The sequence below is a fragment of the Hakea prostrata genome, chromosome 4 (genome assembly GCF_041222555.1).
Source record: "Hakea prostrata isolate BN-2017 chromosome 4, UWA_Hpros_2, whole genome shotgun sequence".
NCBI classification, from domain to species: domain Eukaryota; kingdom Viridiplantae; phylum Streptophyta; class Magnoliopsida; order Proteales; family Proteaceae; genus Hakea; species Hakea prostrata.
The window spans coordinates 48,309,355-48,325,374 of NC_142603.1; the positions used below are offsets into that span (position 1 = coordinate 48,309,355).

At 38.9% G+C, this 16,020-nt stretch overlaps 1 protein-coding gene and 1 pseudogene across 1 annotated transcript; both read left to right on the plus strand.

Moving 5' to 3' along the window:
* The first annotated feature begins 201 nt into the window (after window positions 1–201).
* LOC149019254 (cullin-1) lies at window positions 202–9,855 on the plus strand. Its single transcript, XM_089153289.1, has 20 exons — window positions 202–404; window positions 874–1,052; window positions 1,189–1,288; window positions 4,125–4,310; window positions 4,497–4,544; window positions 4,630–4,833; window positions 4,926–5,003; window positions 5,136–5,225; window positions 5,325–5,405; window positions 5,505–5,567; window positions 7,079–7,114; window positions 7,195–7,281; window positions 7,356–7,505; window positions 7,602–7,657; window positions 7,750–7,870; window positions 7,961–8,122; window positions 8,218–8,361; window positions 8,449–8,667; window positions 8,769–8,936; window positions 9,051–9,855. The coding sequence occupies exons 2-20, from the start codon at window positions 913–915 to the stop codon at window positions 9,150–9,152; spliced, it is 2,235 nt and encodes a 744-aa protein (XP_089009415.1). The 5' UTR covers window positions 202–404; window positions 874–912; the 3' UTR covers window positions 9,153–9,855.
* Window positions 9,856–12,483: 2,628 nt separating this feature from the next.
* Window positions 12,484–14,754, plus strand: LOC149019255 (pentatricopeptide repeat-containing protein At4g15720 pseudogene; annotated as a pseudogene).
* Window positions 14,755–16,020: the final 1,266 nt, after the last annotated feature.

Consider the following 16,020-nt stretch of genomic DNA (forward strand, 5'->3'; position numbering starts at 1 on the left):
CGCCGGTTCTTGGTTTCGCCGGTCGCGTTTTCCGGCGTTTGTGTCGGTTTCGGCGTCAATCTTTTTCGCCCTCCGGCGCCGCGTTTCGGCGTTTCGCCGTTCGCCGTCGTTCCGTGGTTCGAACTTCTACTTGGAGTGACAGTCTTGCCCTTCCCGTCTTAGTAATGTCGTGGCTCATGAGGTCGGAACTTTTATATTGTCCATATATGATATTTACAACCAAGAAGACGAGACCGATTCCGTTTTCCTATCTAAGCGCTTGGGTCGGAACTCGGAACTCTGTCGCCGCCATATCATCGCTTCCGAAACTGTGTTGCTACCATTTATCTTTAAGCTACCGAGGCTTTCTTCCAGGATTGTGGATTTAGTGTTAGGTTTGGATTTCTGCTCCTACGGGAGACTAGGTACTTATCCCCTTTTTTCTTTTCCTCTTAATTTGACAGAATTTTGTGATTTCATTTCGTTTTTTCAATACATTTCTTGTTCGATTCCAGCAATTCGTCAATCTGCTCTTACGCATGTATCGATTTTGGTTTCGTAACTTGGATCCCTTGTCAGTTCATCGACGATTCATGCTCATTCTGTATTGCGGAAAAAATATTTAATTGATTTTGCTCTTTTCGACCTAAAAACTGGATTAGGGTTTTCGAAAGCTTAAATCTCCATGATTTTCTGTTTAGAATATAGGGTTTGTGGGTTTTCGATTTTTGTGGTGGAGTTAGATTTTTATTTTATTTTTTGTTTTTGTTTCTAATGACTCGGGATTTTGCTCCTCGTCTTTGCTTTTGATAGTTTGATAACTGGTTGGTTTCTTGAGAAAGGTCATTCGTTTGCGTCTCTGAGGATCTAATGTATGAATTCCGTGTGTTGCAGAATAGTTTCGCAGTCTTACAGGTCTAAAGCCCTGGAAACATGACGATGCCTGACCGTAAAACTATTGATTTAGATCAAGGATGGGAGTTTATGCAGAAGGGTATCACGAAGCTCAAGAACATTCTAGAGGGGCTACCTGAGCCACAGTTTAGCTCTGAAGATTACATGATGCTCTACACGTATATATTCAACCCCTTTGTCACTGGTTTTTCCTTATTTTATTGTTCTCTTCTGTATGCTATTAGTTTTATTCTTCGCCTTTTCCGGCTTATTAGTAATGCTGTTTGATGAACTTGTCACTTGACTTTAAAACAGAACCATCTACAACATGTGCACTCAGAAGCCCCCTCATGATTATTCCCAACAGCTATATGACAAGTACAAAGACTCCTTTGAGGAGTACATTACTTCAACGGTGAGTATGCTGTCCATGTCCTATTTACACTTGTGTTTTCAATAACTAAAATTAGCAGTGGTCCATTAGGTGATAGATTTCAGTACATGATAAATTTTGACAAATCTTTCGGTAGAACTTCTGTTGTAACTCTATTCTTTAGCATATGGGGACAGTGAAATAGTAATTTCAGAAGCTTTTACACTATTTGGTTCTTCTCTCTTCTTGTGTTATAGCCACTTAATTGTTTACATCATTGTTCTCTTACTGGTGGAAAATTTTCCCCTTCCTAACTGTTTGAATGGATTCTGTAGCTGTTGTTTCCGAACTTTCTTCACAAGTTTACGATGTCCCTTTGTATTGTATACTTCAAGGCTGCCCAGGCCGGGCACTTTGCTTCTGCTAAATTGCTTGGATTTTCTAGAGTTGTAAAATAAATTTGGTCACGGTTTGTGACTCAGCACAACCTTATATTGGTACTTGAGACTTGGCAAAGCAATGGAATTGGCCAGGGTAGGCTCATTTCCCCTGGATTATTAAATAAAGAAAGAGACGCCAGAGTTAGGCATAACTTTTCTTATTATTACGTAGTTCTCATTTTATCCACCACTTCTGGCCTAACAGATTGAACCCAACATTTTCTTATTGATATTTTAGTCAGTAACTGAGGAACTGTGTAATGGTTGGGGTGCAATTAGGAAGGAAGAAGTTGGTGGATCTGTTTTATCTCTAACGGATGTGGTCCCTGTTGGCTTTTGAGACCAAATTGAGGAATTTGATGGGTGTTTGTGTTACCATCACATCATTCTTACTAGTCTTGGATTTGGTGAGTGATACTCTTATTTATCATTAGGATTGAGAGAAAATCTAGTGAGGACTTTCTCCGCCCCCTTGAAGAACCATATTTGGTGTTTTAAGACTGAAGAATTTTTCTGTTATTTCCAGTTAAGATTTTGATGTTACATCTTGAGTTACACTGACTAGTGATCATCTTTTCTAAGGCGTGTTAAGAATAGTTAAGAGTTTTATATGGATTTGTTTCATTCTGTGGCTGTTGGAATCAGAGAGGAAGGAATTTTGGAGAAGATAGCCTGGATTCTGGGGGGATAATATTGGCAGTGAACAACTGCATGATTGATTAGTTTCCTTTGTGCTAATCATCCATCTACAATTTCTGGTTCAAGAGGATGTGAAGGAAGTCATCTGGTATTGGACTAAAGGCTGAAGGAAGCTTAAATGCATGCTAGTTTGCTCTTAAAATAGCCCTTCCCCCCCCCCCTGCGGAATGGAGGTTGTCTGAAGGAATTCTTCTGCTGTCTGTGGCAGGAAGCATAGGAAGTTCTGTCTGACTATTAGGGAGCATCGAATAGTTAGCTTAGAATATGTTATTTTGGAGAACTTGTTCTTGAATGTGTTTGATAGCTCCTCTCTGGTATTTCAGTAGTTATCTGGGTAAAGGGATTGAATCTATATGGCTTGTGATAGAAACTGCTGGGAAAAAAATTTCAAATCCTAATCCTATGGAGTCCTTGACGAGCTTTCATTGGTCAACTGAATAATTGTGGTTGCACCAACTCTCAAGAGGTATTGGATGAATGGTAACCTACTGTTCTTTTACCTCGCTTTAACCATTGAATATTGAAGAGATGGAATCTGTTGGAGGGTATGATGTTGTGTTAACATTAGTTCTGTGAAGTGCATCTCATTTTAAGTCGATTGAATCCATCATATGGCATTTGGTCAGAAACTTCAATGCATATACCTACTTCTAGATAAAGGATGCCACTGGATGCAACCAAGAAGTAATCCTAGGGTTTCAATTCTTTGTAATAATGCTCCTAAATTTTTTTCTTCCTTCAATGAGGAAAAAAATGGTGAACATGAACATGATCCCAGCTCATTATAGAAATATCATTTGATGCCATTTAACTCGCTTTTTGATAGTAAAAATGGTCTTCATCCTTGGTGGGGCGGGGTTTCATCTTCTGCCACTAGGGAATCTCTGTTTTAAAAAGATTGTCCAACAGATTGGGGTTCAAATCATGAATACTTGACACATTTGAGAGAAGCTTGTTTATCAAAACTAAGCCAACAGGGTTCGTACATCAAATATCTATGTTGATTGGATCTGCATTTAGAGTTCTCTCAACTGCAGGGGGAAGTACATTCTTCACTGATTTCTGGTTTATTATGTGGCTTAGAAATCCAGGTTCAAAACACATCCTCTTATCGTACTCCTTCAAGTACCTAACGACCATAACTAAGTTTTCTTTTAAAATTAAAGGATGCTTTTTCTTATTTCCCCCACGCGGGGGGTGCAGGTGGAGGTTAGGGGCTGGGGAACTATTACATGTACTACTGAGTAGATTGAACCCATGATCTTTGCACCAAGAGGTGTTGGTCATTGCCAATTGAGCCAACCCTCTGGTGGCAACTCTTTTATCCTTTTGTATGTCTTATTATCAATTTATTTGTTTATTTCTGCGGCTGTCCCCAGTTAATGAATGCTAAACCTCATTGTATCCATTTCTTATTGAATTACCAAAAGTATATTTACTCAATTTCTCTGAATTATACAAGTTTGTAGCTCCCTTTCTGCCAACTGTTATATTTTCTAGACCTATAATTTCTCTCTACTTTTTGGCCATCATACATTTCGTAGTCCATGGTGAATCCAAATGGGTTTTCCAACTGTTTCAATTGGTTATTCTAGTATTGATTGTCACGATAAGTAAAAAGTAACTTGGTACTTATCAAAAATGTCATGATGCAAATATGTAACCACTTCTCGAGAGTATGCTTCATTTGTCTTTTAATAAATTTTGCTATTTTTGTGACTTCATGAAATGCTCTTCAGGTGTTGCCTTCTTTAAGGGAGAAGCATGATGAATTTATGTTGAGAGAGCTCGTGAAAAGATGGTCAAATCATAAGGTTATGGTCAGATGGCTTTCACGTTTCTTCCATTACCTCGATCGATACTTTATAGCTCGGAGGTCGCTTCCTCCCCTTAATGAAGTTGGACTCACTTGCTTCCGTGATCTGGTACCTAAAAAAATGTTATTTTCACATTGTATTTGGGAGCTTTTAGCATTTTAATGTTATTTTCATGTTGTATTTCAGAGCTTTAAGCACTTTATGGTACTCTAGTTAGATAGGGATTTTTCTGCTCGACATCTTTATCTTTTTGTATTATCAATTGTTTTGTTTGCTTACTCTGTCTGCTTTCAGGTTTACAAGGAGATAAATGGGAAAGTCAGAGATGCTGTGATCTCTTTGGTATGATTTTTACATGGTTAAGCATGTATATGTTTCTTCTTGCCCAATGTCTTGCAATGTTAGTTGCTCGTTGTTTGTGTCTCAGATTGATCAAGAGCGTGAAGGAGAACAGATTGACCGAGCACTATTGAAGAATGTTCTAGATATCTTTGTTGAAATTGGAATGGGGCAAATGGATTATTATGAGAATGACTTTGAAGTAGCCATGCTTAAAGATACTGGTGCTTATTATTCTCGCAAGGCTTCAAATTGGATTCTGGATGATTCTTGTCCTGATTATATGCTGAAGGTAATTGCTTCTTTTATTATGTTGATTCTAGATTTTTATTTTTATTTTTTGAATATCCTAAAATGTCTTACATCTCATTTGGTATTTTTCAGGCTGAGGAGTGCTTAAAACGGGAGAAGGATCGGGTGTCTCATTACTTGCATTCTAGCAGTGAGCAGAAATTGTTGGAGGTCTGTATCTGATTATGTTATTTCTAGGCTAAAAAATGATGAATACTGGGTTTTAATTCTGCAGTTGAAAACAGTAATGATCTAATGGTCTTGTGTTGTGTAAATTGACTTATTATTGACTTACTGGTGTAGAAAGTGCAAAATGAGTTGTTGACCGTGTATACAAACCAATTACTTGAAAAAGAACACTCAGGATGCCATGCATTACTTAGAGATGACAAGGTATACATTGGCATCTGTGCCTCTGTTGTTTAATGATTCTAGCTGTCCTGATCTATGAAACAAGCTGACATACTCTCTATGGCGTTAACACCTTTCTAGGTGGAGGATTTGTCAAGGATGTATAGACTCTTTTGCAGAATTCCTCGTGGGTTGGAACCTGTTTCAAATATATTTAAACAGGTGATTTCTCTGCTCATATTACTTTTGAAAGATCTAACAAATTCTTAACATCCATTTCTATCTTGGTTCTCATCCTTATTCAATTCTTCTCTGATGCAGCATGTTACTGCAGAAGGTACAGCCTTGGTCAAACAAGCAGAGGATGCTGCAAGTAATAAGAGGGTGAGTTATTTTAGGGTTTCTCTCTATAGCCCCTGGGTCATCTACTAATCATATAGTAGCTCCTACTTTGTCATATATGTTTAAACTTATTAGCTACAGAATGTTTGATATGCTCTTTTGCTGATATTAGTCATGCTATTCATGTTTTCCTTTTTTTGAACCTTATGAGATGTTTTTTTTTGTATTTGTTTTCCTTTGATGTAGCTATTTTATTCTTTTTCTATTTGTTTTTCCTCATGTAGCTGTTTTATTAACCATAGATGGTGAGGATGTCTCTAGATTTCCACCCCCACTCCCCTTTCCTTTTTGTTGGTTTTATTCTTTCATAATCTCGCTTCATATGGGTTGTTATGGTGTGTTGTTTAAGTTTTTGCTGTCCTGGGATAGGTATCTATGTCATTGCATTAGCAGGTCTATTGAACTCAGATTACTCTGCCATATGCTTTTTCCTCTTTGCCTGCTTCTTGTCACTTGGTTACAATTCACGAGTCCCACTAGTTTCCCACAACCTCCATGGAGGAATGCTAACTGTTAATTGTGAGGGAGTGATGATTCAATTTGGTTGTGGTGTAACCTTTCAACCTGTAGTGCTTCAAATCCCAAAAATATGTCAGCTAGCAAGGTTCTGATGGATGATAATAAAAAATAAAGTGAAGACAGGGTTTGACAGATGACAATAAAGATAAAATGAAACAGGTTGTAGCACAATGGGTTGATTAACCAACAACTTCATGCACAAGCAAGAATTTATGATAGAAGGTGAAATTTTGAGAGGCTGAGGAGGTAATAACAGGAAGAACTTGAGAAGGTTGAAGAGTCAATGGTCAACACTCAAAGGAGAGCTGCATAGGTGTATAATACTGTCTTTTGGCAAGTTGTTCCAATATTGCATTAGATTTGTAGAAGGATTTGGCCCTGCTCCACCTCTATTAAAAGATGTAATTTCCATTGTTCCAGTCTTATTTTGTTTACATCCTTACAAGGCCAGAAACTTCCTATAACTGAAACTAGAATATGCCACTGGGTGCAGTTCCCAAATACAAGTCTACCTACACCTTCCCCAGCAAATTGTGCTACGAAGTTGTCTGAATGACTACAAAGAGAACCAAAAGGTGCTTCATTTATGATGCATTCCAAAGTCTTTACTCTTTTAGATGTTGTCCTTGGTAGGAACCGTAATGAAGCCCTGCACCACATCAGGTTCTCCCTTGCTGTGATAGCAGATTATTCTTTAGCCCTGTTTTAGATAGAAGTTGTGGGGAGGGAATAATGGATGTTATCATGAGGAGGTAAAATTTCGGCGGTAGCTGTATAGTGAGGAAATAATGAACACCATGAATCATGACAGTGTAATACTATTTGCATTGGTAGTTAAAAGGGTATGTAAGGAGGACAACTCAGTTGAGAATTCCCTAACATGAATGTGTGTTTTGTTGTTTATTTGTTTAAAGAAGCAAATTTATTATTTTCAGTATGTTAATGATGTTAACATATGCATGCATTTGATGCAGGCAGAGAAGAGGGATGTGGTTGGTTTGCAAGAACAGGTCAGTGAAAAACTTTTGATGCTTTTACAATTGATCAATATATTGGAAGATGGAAATTAGTTTTGTAATTTGATTTGCAGGTTTTTGTGAGGAAAGTAATTGATCTACATGACAAGTACTTGGCATATGTTAATGACTGCTTCTTGAACCACTCTCTATTTCACAAGGTTCATCTTGTCTTATATACTTCGGTCTTAGGATTGCATTCTATTGTTGTCTACTAAAATGTTTGTTACTCTAGGCACTCAAAGAGGCCTTTGAGGTTTTCTGCAACAAGGGTGTTGCTGGCAGCTCAAGTGCAGAACTACTGGCCACTTTCTGTGATAATATTCTAAAGAAGGGTGGGAGTGAGAAGCTAAGTGATGAAGCAATTGAGGAGACACTTGAGAAGGTACCCGTCCATCTCTTTACTTTTAGTGGTTACCATTGCAATGTGCCTCTCATGGCTCTTTTGTTAATTTCCACGGGAACTTGTAATCATCTTCAGGTGGTAAAGCTGCTTGCGTATATCAGTGACAAGGACCTCTTTGCAGAATTTTACAGGTAAAACTCTGTTCTGTGGCTTCTTGTATTCATGTTTCGAAATCAGAACTACTTTAGATATCTGGGGCTTACTTTCTGCCTTCTATATACAGGAAAAAACTTGCTCGAAGGCTGCTTTTTGACAAGAGTGCAAATGATGATCATGAAAGGAGTATTCTGACTAAACTGAAGCAGCAATGTGGTGGACAATTTACTTCAAAGATGGAGGGAATGGTTAGTTATTACCTGCTAAACCTTTTCAAAATGTGGTTGAATTGTAAATTTTAATGGAGTTGATGATTTTACTTGCTTTTCTGCTGCCAGGTTACAGATTTAACGTTGGCAAGGGAAAATCAGTCAAACTTTGAGGAATATCTGAGTAGTAATTCAGCTGCAAATCCAGGGATAGATTTGACAGTAACAGTCTTAACTACTGGATTCTGGCCCAGCTATAAATCTTTTGATCTCAATCTCCCGGCAGAGATGGTACTCTCATTCTCTTCTCTTTTGTTCAATTTTTGTTCCGAAGAAGTGGAAAAGTAACATTACCTATTAATACGCTTTGGATATTATTGTTTCAGGTTAAGTGTGTTGAGGTATTTAAGGAATTCTATCAAACAAAAACTAAGCATAGAAAACTTACCTGGATATACTCATTGGGTACTTGTAACATCAATGGGAAATTTGAACCAAAAACCATGGAGCTAATTGTGACAACTTATCAGGTGAACTTCTTTCATATTTTCAATCCTTGGCCACAGTATAACTTGCAGAGTTATGGATCTTAGAAAATTTCTTACTTTCTTATATAGGCCTCTGCGTTGCTGCTGTTTAATGCCTCGGATAGATTGAGTTATTCAGAAATCATGGCTCAGTTGAACTTAACAGATGATGATGTAATACGACTTCTACATTCCTTGTCTTGTGCCAAGTACAAAATCCTTAATAAAGAGCCAAGCACTAAAAACGTCACTTCAACTGACATTTTTGAGTTCAACGGCAAGTTTACTGACAAAATGAGGAGGATAAAGGTATGGCTGTGTATTCCATCATTTAATTCCATTGCTATCTTTCCCCTTTTTCTTTTAGTTGCTGCCTTCAGCTGATAAATTGAGTGCATTATTTTGTTTAGATTCCACTCCCTCCTGTGGATGAGAAGAAGAAAGTGATTGAGGATGTTGACAAGGATAGACGATATGCAATTGATGCCTCTATTGTCCGCATCATGAAGAGTAGGAAGGTTTTGGGTCATCAGCAGTTGGTGATGGAGTGTGTGGAGCAGCTTGGGCGGATGTTCAAGGTATAAGTTTGTTCCCTCCTAACAACAAGAGCAATGCATGAACTGTGGTTGAATGCAAAAAGATTCGTTTTTGCTCTAGGGTTTTTGATGACATTTATCGTCTTTTATGTGCAGCCCGACTTCAAAGCAATCAAGAAGAGGATTGAAGACCTAATCACCCGTGATTATCTGGAGAGAGACAAGGACAATCCCAACACATTCAGATATTTGGCCTAAATCGGTGTGGTGATATTACCTCTGAGGCTTTATCGAGTGAGACATTTCTGGCAATGCCATGGTGGTATGGGTTTGGACGATGGAAGGGTACTACCAATGCTGAGTAGCCACCTCTGATGGAGCTAGCGGGGATTCTTGTACATGCTTTTGCTATAGGAGTGAACTATGGATAATTACCCCTTGTCTCCATCTTTGTTAAAGTTTATGGAAAAAAAATGGGAAAAAAATGAAGTGGTTTATTCTAGAAGTTCTTCAGGTCCATAGGGAGTTGCTTCCACCAAACTACAAGAAGTCTCTACTCCATGATTTCGTTTTCTTCCCTTTCCCTGTTTCTCTTGCAGTCGTTCCCTTCTGTTCTCTCTCTCTCTCTCTCTCTCTCTCTCTTCAAATGTAATTTATTTTTAGTGATGAGATTGATTTGCTTGCCATATAAAAGAACTATCTATAGAGAACCTTTTTAGTTAAACCAGGAACGATGACTATTTCTTCTGTTCCCGCTATACTCAGCAAATAAAATAAACAAATTCACTCTAAAGGTCATGGTGCTTAGAAACAAGAGTTTCTAGATCTGTCACTGTGAAGGGGTCCAGTGACAGTGGCATCAGATGCCTCAGTAAACATGGGTGGCTGATTTTTAATTGGTGGATAATCTAACAGGAGATGCAACGGCATTTAAGCATGTTGTTGTTCTGAGGTTTGCATATGGTGCGGAAGGTCTTTCAATGAGGTGATGTCTACAGGCTGGTTGTGTGGAATTTGGATCATCACCCTGTTAGGTGAGCACATAGTGCTCTTTGACGGGTTTACCACCACAAATCTTGTGGGACCTACAGCTAAAAAATAAAAAAAATTCTATCACCCAACCCCTCCGTCCCTGTAAAGCTATTCGCGATTACAAAGTGCTCTCTCGACGGGTAGCTGATCAGTACTCGATTGTGTTTGTGTCAACTATCAACCTTGATAGTACTTAAAAGACAGACCTGTCGATGCTGAGACGGTGGCATAGCCACTGCCCTAGAATACCCAAATCGAGTGAGAAGAAGAGGCCGAATTCTTGCAAGAAGGTTCAAAAGGGGAGTCTGGATCCTCACCCCCTCGGGGGAGCACAGAGTGCTCTCTGACGGCTTTCCAACCACACAAACATATGGGGCCAATAGGTGAAAAATACTTTTTGAAAAAAATTAAAAAAAAACCTTCAAATTTTTACCTGTGGGCCCTACATATTTTTGTGGTCGTGGATCACAGAGTGCTCCCCATGGGGTGAGGATCTAGACTCTCAAAAGGGATGTTTTGAATTGTCGGATTTGAAGAGTTCCGTGCTATTGCACTCTCCTTAGCTCAGACGGTCCTGTCCATGTCAGATTGGACAGTTTGACCATATTCCTCTGTGGACTGTTTGGCTGTATTCCTCTCATTGTTGATGAGTAGTGAATATCCGATGGGTAGTGAGAGGATTAAGGAAGGCAGGGGATGATTTAAGCCATCTCGCTCTCTCCTCTAGGTATGTTTCAAGATATATACATATGAAAGTAAAAAAGCAGAAAATTAGACTTGAAAGCGCCAAACATTTGTCTCATATGTGTTAAGGATAAGACTTATCGTCGGCAATCATCATTGAATTCCATCTCTTCATTTTTTTGGGCTTGAATAAAAGTTATACATTAATATCTAAGCCTCTTGTCTGAGATTAACATAAAGTAAAACCCAAGAAAGGAACGGCGGAGGGGAATTAACATAAAATAGCTTATCCAACGACTTAGTGGCAGTTTTAGCAAGGACATTAGTAGTGAAGTTAGCTTCACGAAGGATATGGTGAAATTGACATTCAAGGAAGGTGTCGGCAAGATGAAAAATATCATATAAAATAGCAGTGACCTTCCAAGAAGGATGAGTTCGTGAAGTTAAAAATGTCTTTAGAACTTGATTATTCGTTTTCAAAATGATGTTTGAGAGTTAAAGTTGTTGTGCACACTGGAATGTGCGAATTGCAAGTGCTTCAGTTAGGGCCAGGGAATCTTGTGCACTTTGATCTTGCCCAAAAGAAAAAAGAGCATGATGTCTTGATTTCAAGCTAAACCACCTATGTCATAGAAGCATCGGTCAGCATAAGAACCATTTACATTGATCTTTACCCATCCCACTTTAGGAGGTTCCCAGCAAATCACATGTTGTGATGTTGGAGGTCTTGATGTGAGGGGGTGGAGGAATAAACGCTAACAATGTTCTTCGTATGTATTGATCAGTAGCATCTTGTAAGGAGAATGGTTGGGAGCTACCAATTTGGAAAGTATAGAGGTTCCAAAGTGCCCAAAGAGAAATGAGAATTTGATGATGTTGAGCATTTTTTTGTGTGCTTGAATAGAGTTCGACCAACATCTCTCTTAACCGAATGGGCACGGGTTGGGTGATATTCTATTTTGGGAATCGTTGTTGATCCCAGATGCAAGTAGTGATAGGGCAACAAATGAAGAGATGTTGCACTGACGAAGAAGATGATGTGTAGAATAGACAACTATTTGGTATGTGACAACCTAGCTCAGTAAGAAGATCAGCAGCGAGCAATTTATCATAGACGGTTTTCCAATGGAAATGCAATGTACTGTGAAAAATGCCAACACTTTAGCCGATTAAAGCCAATCATTGTTAACTGTGAAAGACCCTATAATTCCATCTCTACATTGAATTCTAGAGGTTGTTGCAAATTCAAAAAGAAATCATCCTAGACTTGGACCTGAATTTGAATTTGTAAACAAACTCTAGATTGCTACTGGATAATTTGAATCTAAAAATTGAAATTCAAATGAAGATTGCCGCTGGTTAAGCGTTATCCTTAACACACACACCATTCTCTCCTCTCCTTTTTGGTAAGAAGTTAGAAATCTTCATTTATGAATTCCAAAGAAAATATAGACACATCAAAGAAAAGCAAGAAATACAAAAGATAGATGCATGAAAACACAAGGTTCGATCCAAACCATAGAGTGAAAATTAACCAAATGTCGTACATGCAATAAACAAGATCATCTAGGCTAAGGAATGGGTCAAGCCCAATAAATCCTTAGAATAAAAGCTGTAAGAATCACAATTACGTACAAGTGATACGACAATTGTATTCATTAACACAAACGCCACTTTGGGCGACACGCCACAAAGGCGGAAAGATAACACGCCACAATGGCGGAAAGATAACACCATTCTCTCCTTACGACAAATTATTTATTCATCTGTACGTAGGGTGCGAATTTGGGCTGATGGCTCTAACTTGCATTGACCTGTCTTGAAACCCGAATAAGAAGATTTGGTTCAAAAGTACGGCCGTGAGGTTTAATCAAAGAGTTCACTGAGCTTAAGAGCATCGTAGACATCCAATCCAATCAACAAAATCATTCGTTTCTCCACCAACATGGCAAAAATTAATTAACTTGTAGGAAGCTAAAACTTTAATGTCAGCTACAATTATATCTTCCAAATCCCCCTTCATTAATAATTCCTGGCTGTTGGGCTCTAGAAGTGAAGTAGCTTTCTTCTTCGACTCCTACTCGACTTGCAGAAGAAACTGAAACTTCCTCAACTCCAGAGGCGAATGTGATCCCCTCCTTGATTGCTATCATTCAGTTTCAAGGACCAAACACTCACCCAATCTTTATACAAGAATTTTTCAACGGTGCGGTGCAACACTGGAAGAGAGAAAAGAAGAGAGGATGCTACACTAAACCAATCTCCTAAATCCTTGAAGATTCCTTGATGAAGACACCGCCAATAAGACCAATACTCCTCTCCATCTCCTCCGAATGCCCATACGCTTGTGTTTCACCTTCCAGTTCGAAAGCCATCCAATTTGTTCATCAACTCCGACATTCTCGCGATTTAGAATCTGTAATTTCCATTCACTCCGGCCTTTTACAACATGGGTTCTTGAGAGACACTGTCGCCGTCAATCATCTCATCAATGGGTATGTTAGGTTGGGGAGGTTAGATGATGCATTTCAGATGTTCGAAGAAATGCCAGAACCTAATGTCGTCTCTTGGACTTCTCTTATGGCTGGGTCTATAGACAGAGGCAAGCCCCATGTTGCTCTGTGGCTCTTTGAACGAATGATTGGAAGTACTACTAAGCCCAATGCCTTCACTTTTGCCACAGTGGTTAATGCTTGCTCTGTTCTTGCTGACATTGAAAATGGAAGGAAACTCCATGCTTTGATTGAGATGTTGGGCTTCCAATCCAACCTCGTAGTTTGCACAGCCCTCATTGACATGTATGGAAAATCCAACAAGGTTGATGATGCTCGCCGGATTTTCGATGTAATGGCTTATCGCAACATTGTTTCTTGGACCTCAATGGTTGCTGCATATGCCCAGAATGCACGAAGCCATGATGCTCTCCAGCTCTTCAGTGAATTCATTCAGTCTATGTATGACCCGCCAAACCATTTCATGTTGGCGAGTGTAATCAATGCTTGTGCAAGCTTGGGGAGGTTAGTCATGGGGAAGGTGGCACATACTGTGGTCATTCGTCGTGGCCACCATGTTAATGATGTGGTTGCCACAGCACTCGTTGACATGTATGCAAAATGTGGATGTTTTGATTATTCTGAAAAGGTGTTCCGGGGAATGCAGAATCTATGTGTAATACCTTATACCTCAATGATAGTTGGAGCAGCAAAACATGGATTTGGGAAGCTCTCCCTTGATCTCTTTGAAGAGATGCTTGAAAGAGGAATAAAACCTAATGATGTTACCTTTCTTGGGGTCTTACATGCTTGTAGTCATTCCGGTTTTGTAAGCATAGGCCTGGAATACTTGCACTCAATGTATCAAAAACATGGTGTAATGCCTCATGTGAAACACTACATGTGTGCTGTTGATATGCTTGGCCGGGCTGGCCGTCTAGACGAGGCTTACCAATTAGCAAAGACAATAAAGGCAGAACCTGATGATGGAGCAATTCTTTGGGGCTCACTGCTATCAACTAGCAGGACTCATGGAAAGCTCGATCTTGTTATAGAGGCTGGTCAGAGGCTAATAGAATTGAACAGACAAGTTGCAACTTCATATGTGACAATGTCAAACACTTATGCATCAGAAGGGAAATGGGAAAATGTTTATAAACTCCGGTCTGAAATGAAGCGACAAAATGTCTACAAGGAACCTGGCTGCAGTTGGATTGAGATCAAGGAAGTAATATATGTCTTCTATGCGGGAGATGTATGGTCATGTGTACGAGGAAATGAGGTGGTTCACTTACTGGGAGAACTAGAAGTGAAAATGAAAGAGAAAGGCTATGTTCAAGGCAGTGACGGTTTGGTGTCTGTAGATGTGGAGGACGAAGCAAAGGAAACAATTTTGAGTCTCCACAGTGAAAGGTTAGCTTTGGGGTTTGCGTTGATAACAATTCCTAATGGTGTGACTATTAGAATTATGAAGAACTTGAGAATGTGTAGAGGCTGTCATGAGGCCTTCAAGCTTATCAGTGACATTGTGAAGAGGGATTTTGTTGTGAGGGATGTGAATAGATTTCATCATTTCAAAGGTGGTTCTTGCAATTGCAAGGATTATTGGTAGTTTATATTCCAGTTAACTTATATGACATATATTGGCAAGACCACAGATAACATGTTTGGATAGAAGGATAAATAAGTTGTGGGGCTAATCCTCTGAAATTAGGAAAATTCCGATTGATATCAGGTAATAGAATGCAGAATCAATGCTTTGCTGGTGCTGCCATCAGCTACCAATGAAAATTGCTACTTCCTAATCCGGTACAATGAAGGAAGAAAAAAATAAAAAGAGTGTCTCCGCTAGGACATTTAAATTATAGAGGTTTGGTTCCACTATACATGCACAAAAACTGTTAAGTTTATAAAGACTTTAAGGGTGGGGCTGTGAAATCCCCTAGAATCCTAACCTGAAAACCAATATGGTAGGTCTGAGAATTCGGTGTCACACTCCACCTGCCGGAATTGGGCCTACCCGACAACCCGTTGGTGCAATTCACGGTTTAGCCATCAATGATAATAAATGCCATAAAACCCTCCCTCATCAAAGAATACTCTAATATTTAAATAAAAGGATGTGTAAGTGGCTACAAAATCCAATAATAATAATTAAAAAAAAAAGAATGTATAATCCAAGAATAAATAAAAGGAAACATATCTAAAAATGGTATTTCAACAGAAGCAAAAAATATTAAAGTTTAATTATTATTTTGGTCTTTCTCTAGACTGGCCTTTTTCTCTTCTAATTTCTCAATAAAAAAAGAGTCATAAAACCCTCCCTCATCAACCTATCTAAATGGCAAATCATCTAAATCTTTTGCCATCAATATGAGCTATAAGTGTACTCCATGCACCCGCAAGAGGCTTCATGTTGTATAGCATCATAACCCATTGACGGCTCTAAAGCCTCTTCATGAGGGTTCTCCTAGTCTTATGGAACTTCTCTCGCAACCCATTGACGGCTCTAAAGCCTCTTCATGAGGGTTCTCCCAGTCTTATGGAACTTCTCTCGCGTCAGTATACCCATCTGAATAAAATAAAAATAATCTACAAAATGATGATTTCTTATGAACTCAGTAAGACAACAATCCCATGTACATATTAATCCCATATTCAATCTTGACTTTAGGTTTTAAGATGTACATGTCTTGAATCAGCCTCTGGGGCAAAAGTAGATTTAAGTGAATCATGTGATTCTAGTGAGTCCATTATTTTTTTTAACCAAACAGTTTTTAACCCTAAATCATGATTTTATGGGAACTGGATTCTATAGAATCCAACAACCAAATGCTTGCTAAATTTCAACCGTAGCATATTTGAACCTGAGCAGTTCTGTTGCCAGGCTTGATAAAAAAAACCTGGTGGGCCAAAAT

Excerpts from the sequence above, each read along its gene's own strand:
- LOC149019254 (XM_089153289.1), top strand. The coding sequence starts at position 913 with ATGACGATGCCTGACCGTAAAACTATTGATTTAGATCAAGGATGGGAG. Across the intron at positions 1,053-1,188 it reads GATTACATGATGCTCTACAC|AACCATCTACAACATGTGCA; the intron begins GTATATATTCAA and ends ACTTTAAAACAG. Across the intron at positions 1,289-4,124 it reads AGGAGTACATTACTTCAACG|GTGTTGCCTTCTTTAAGGGA; the intron begins GTGAGTATGCTG and ends AATGCTCTTCAG.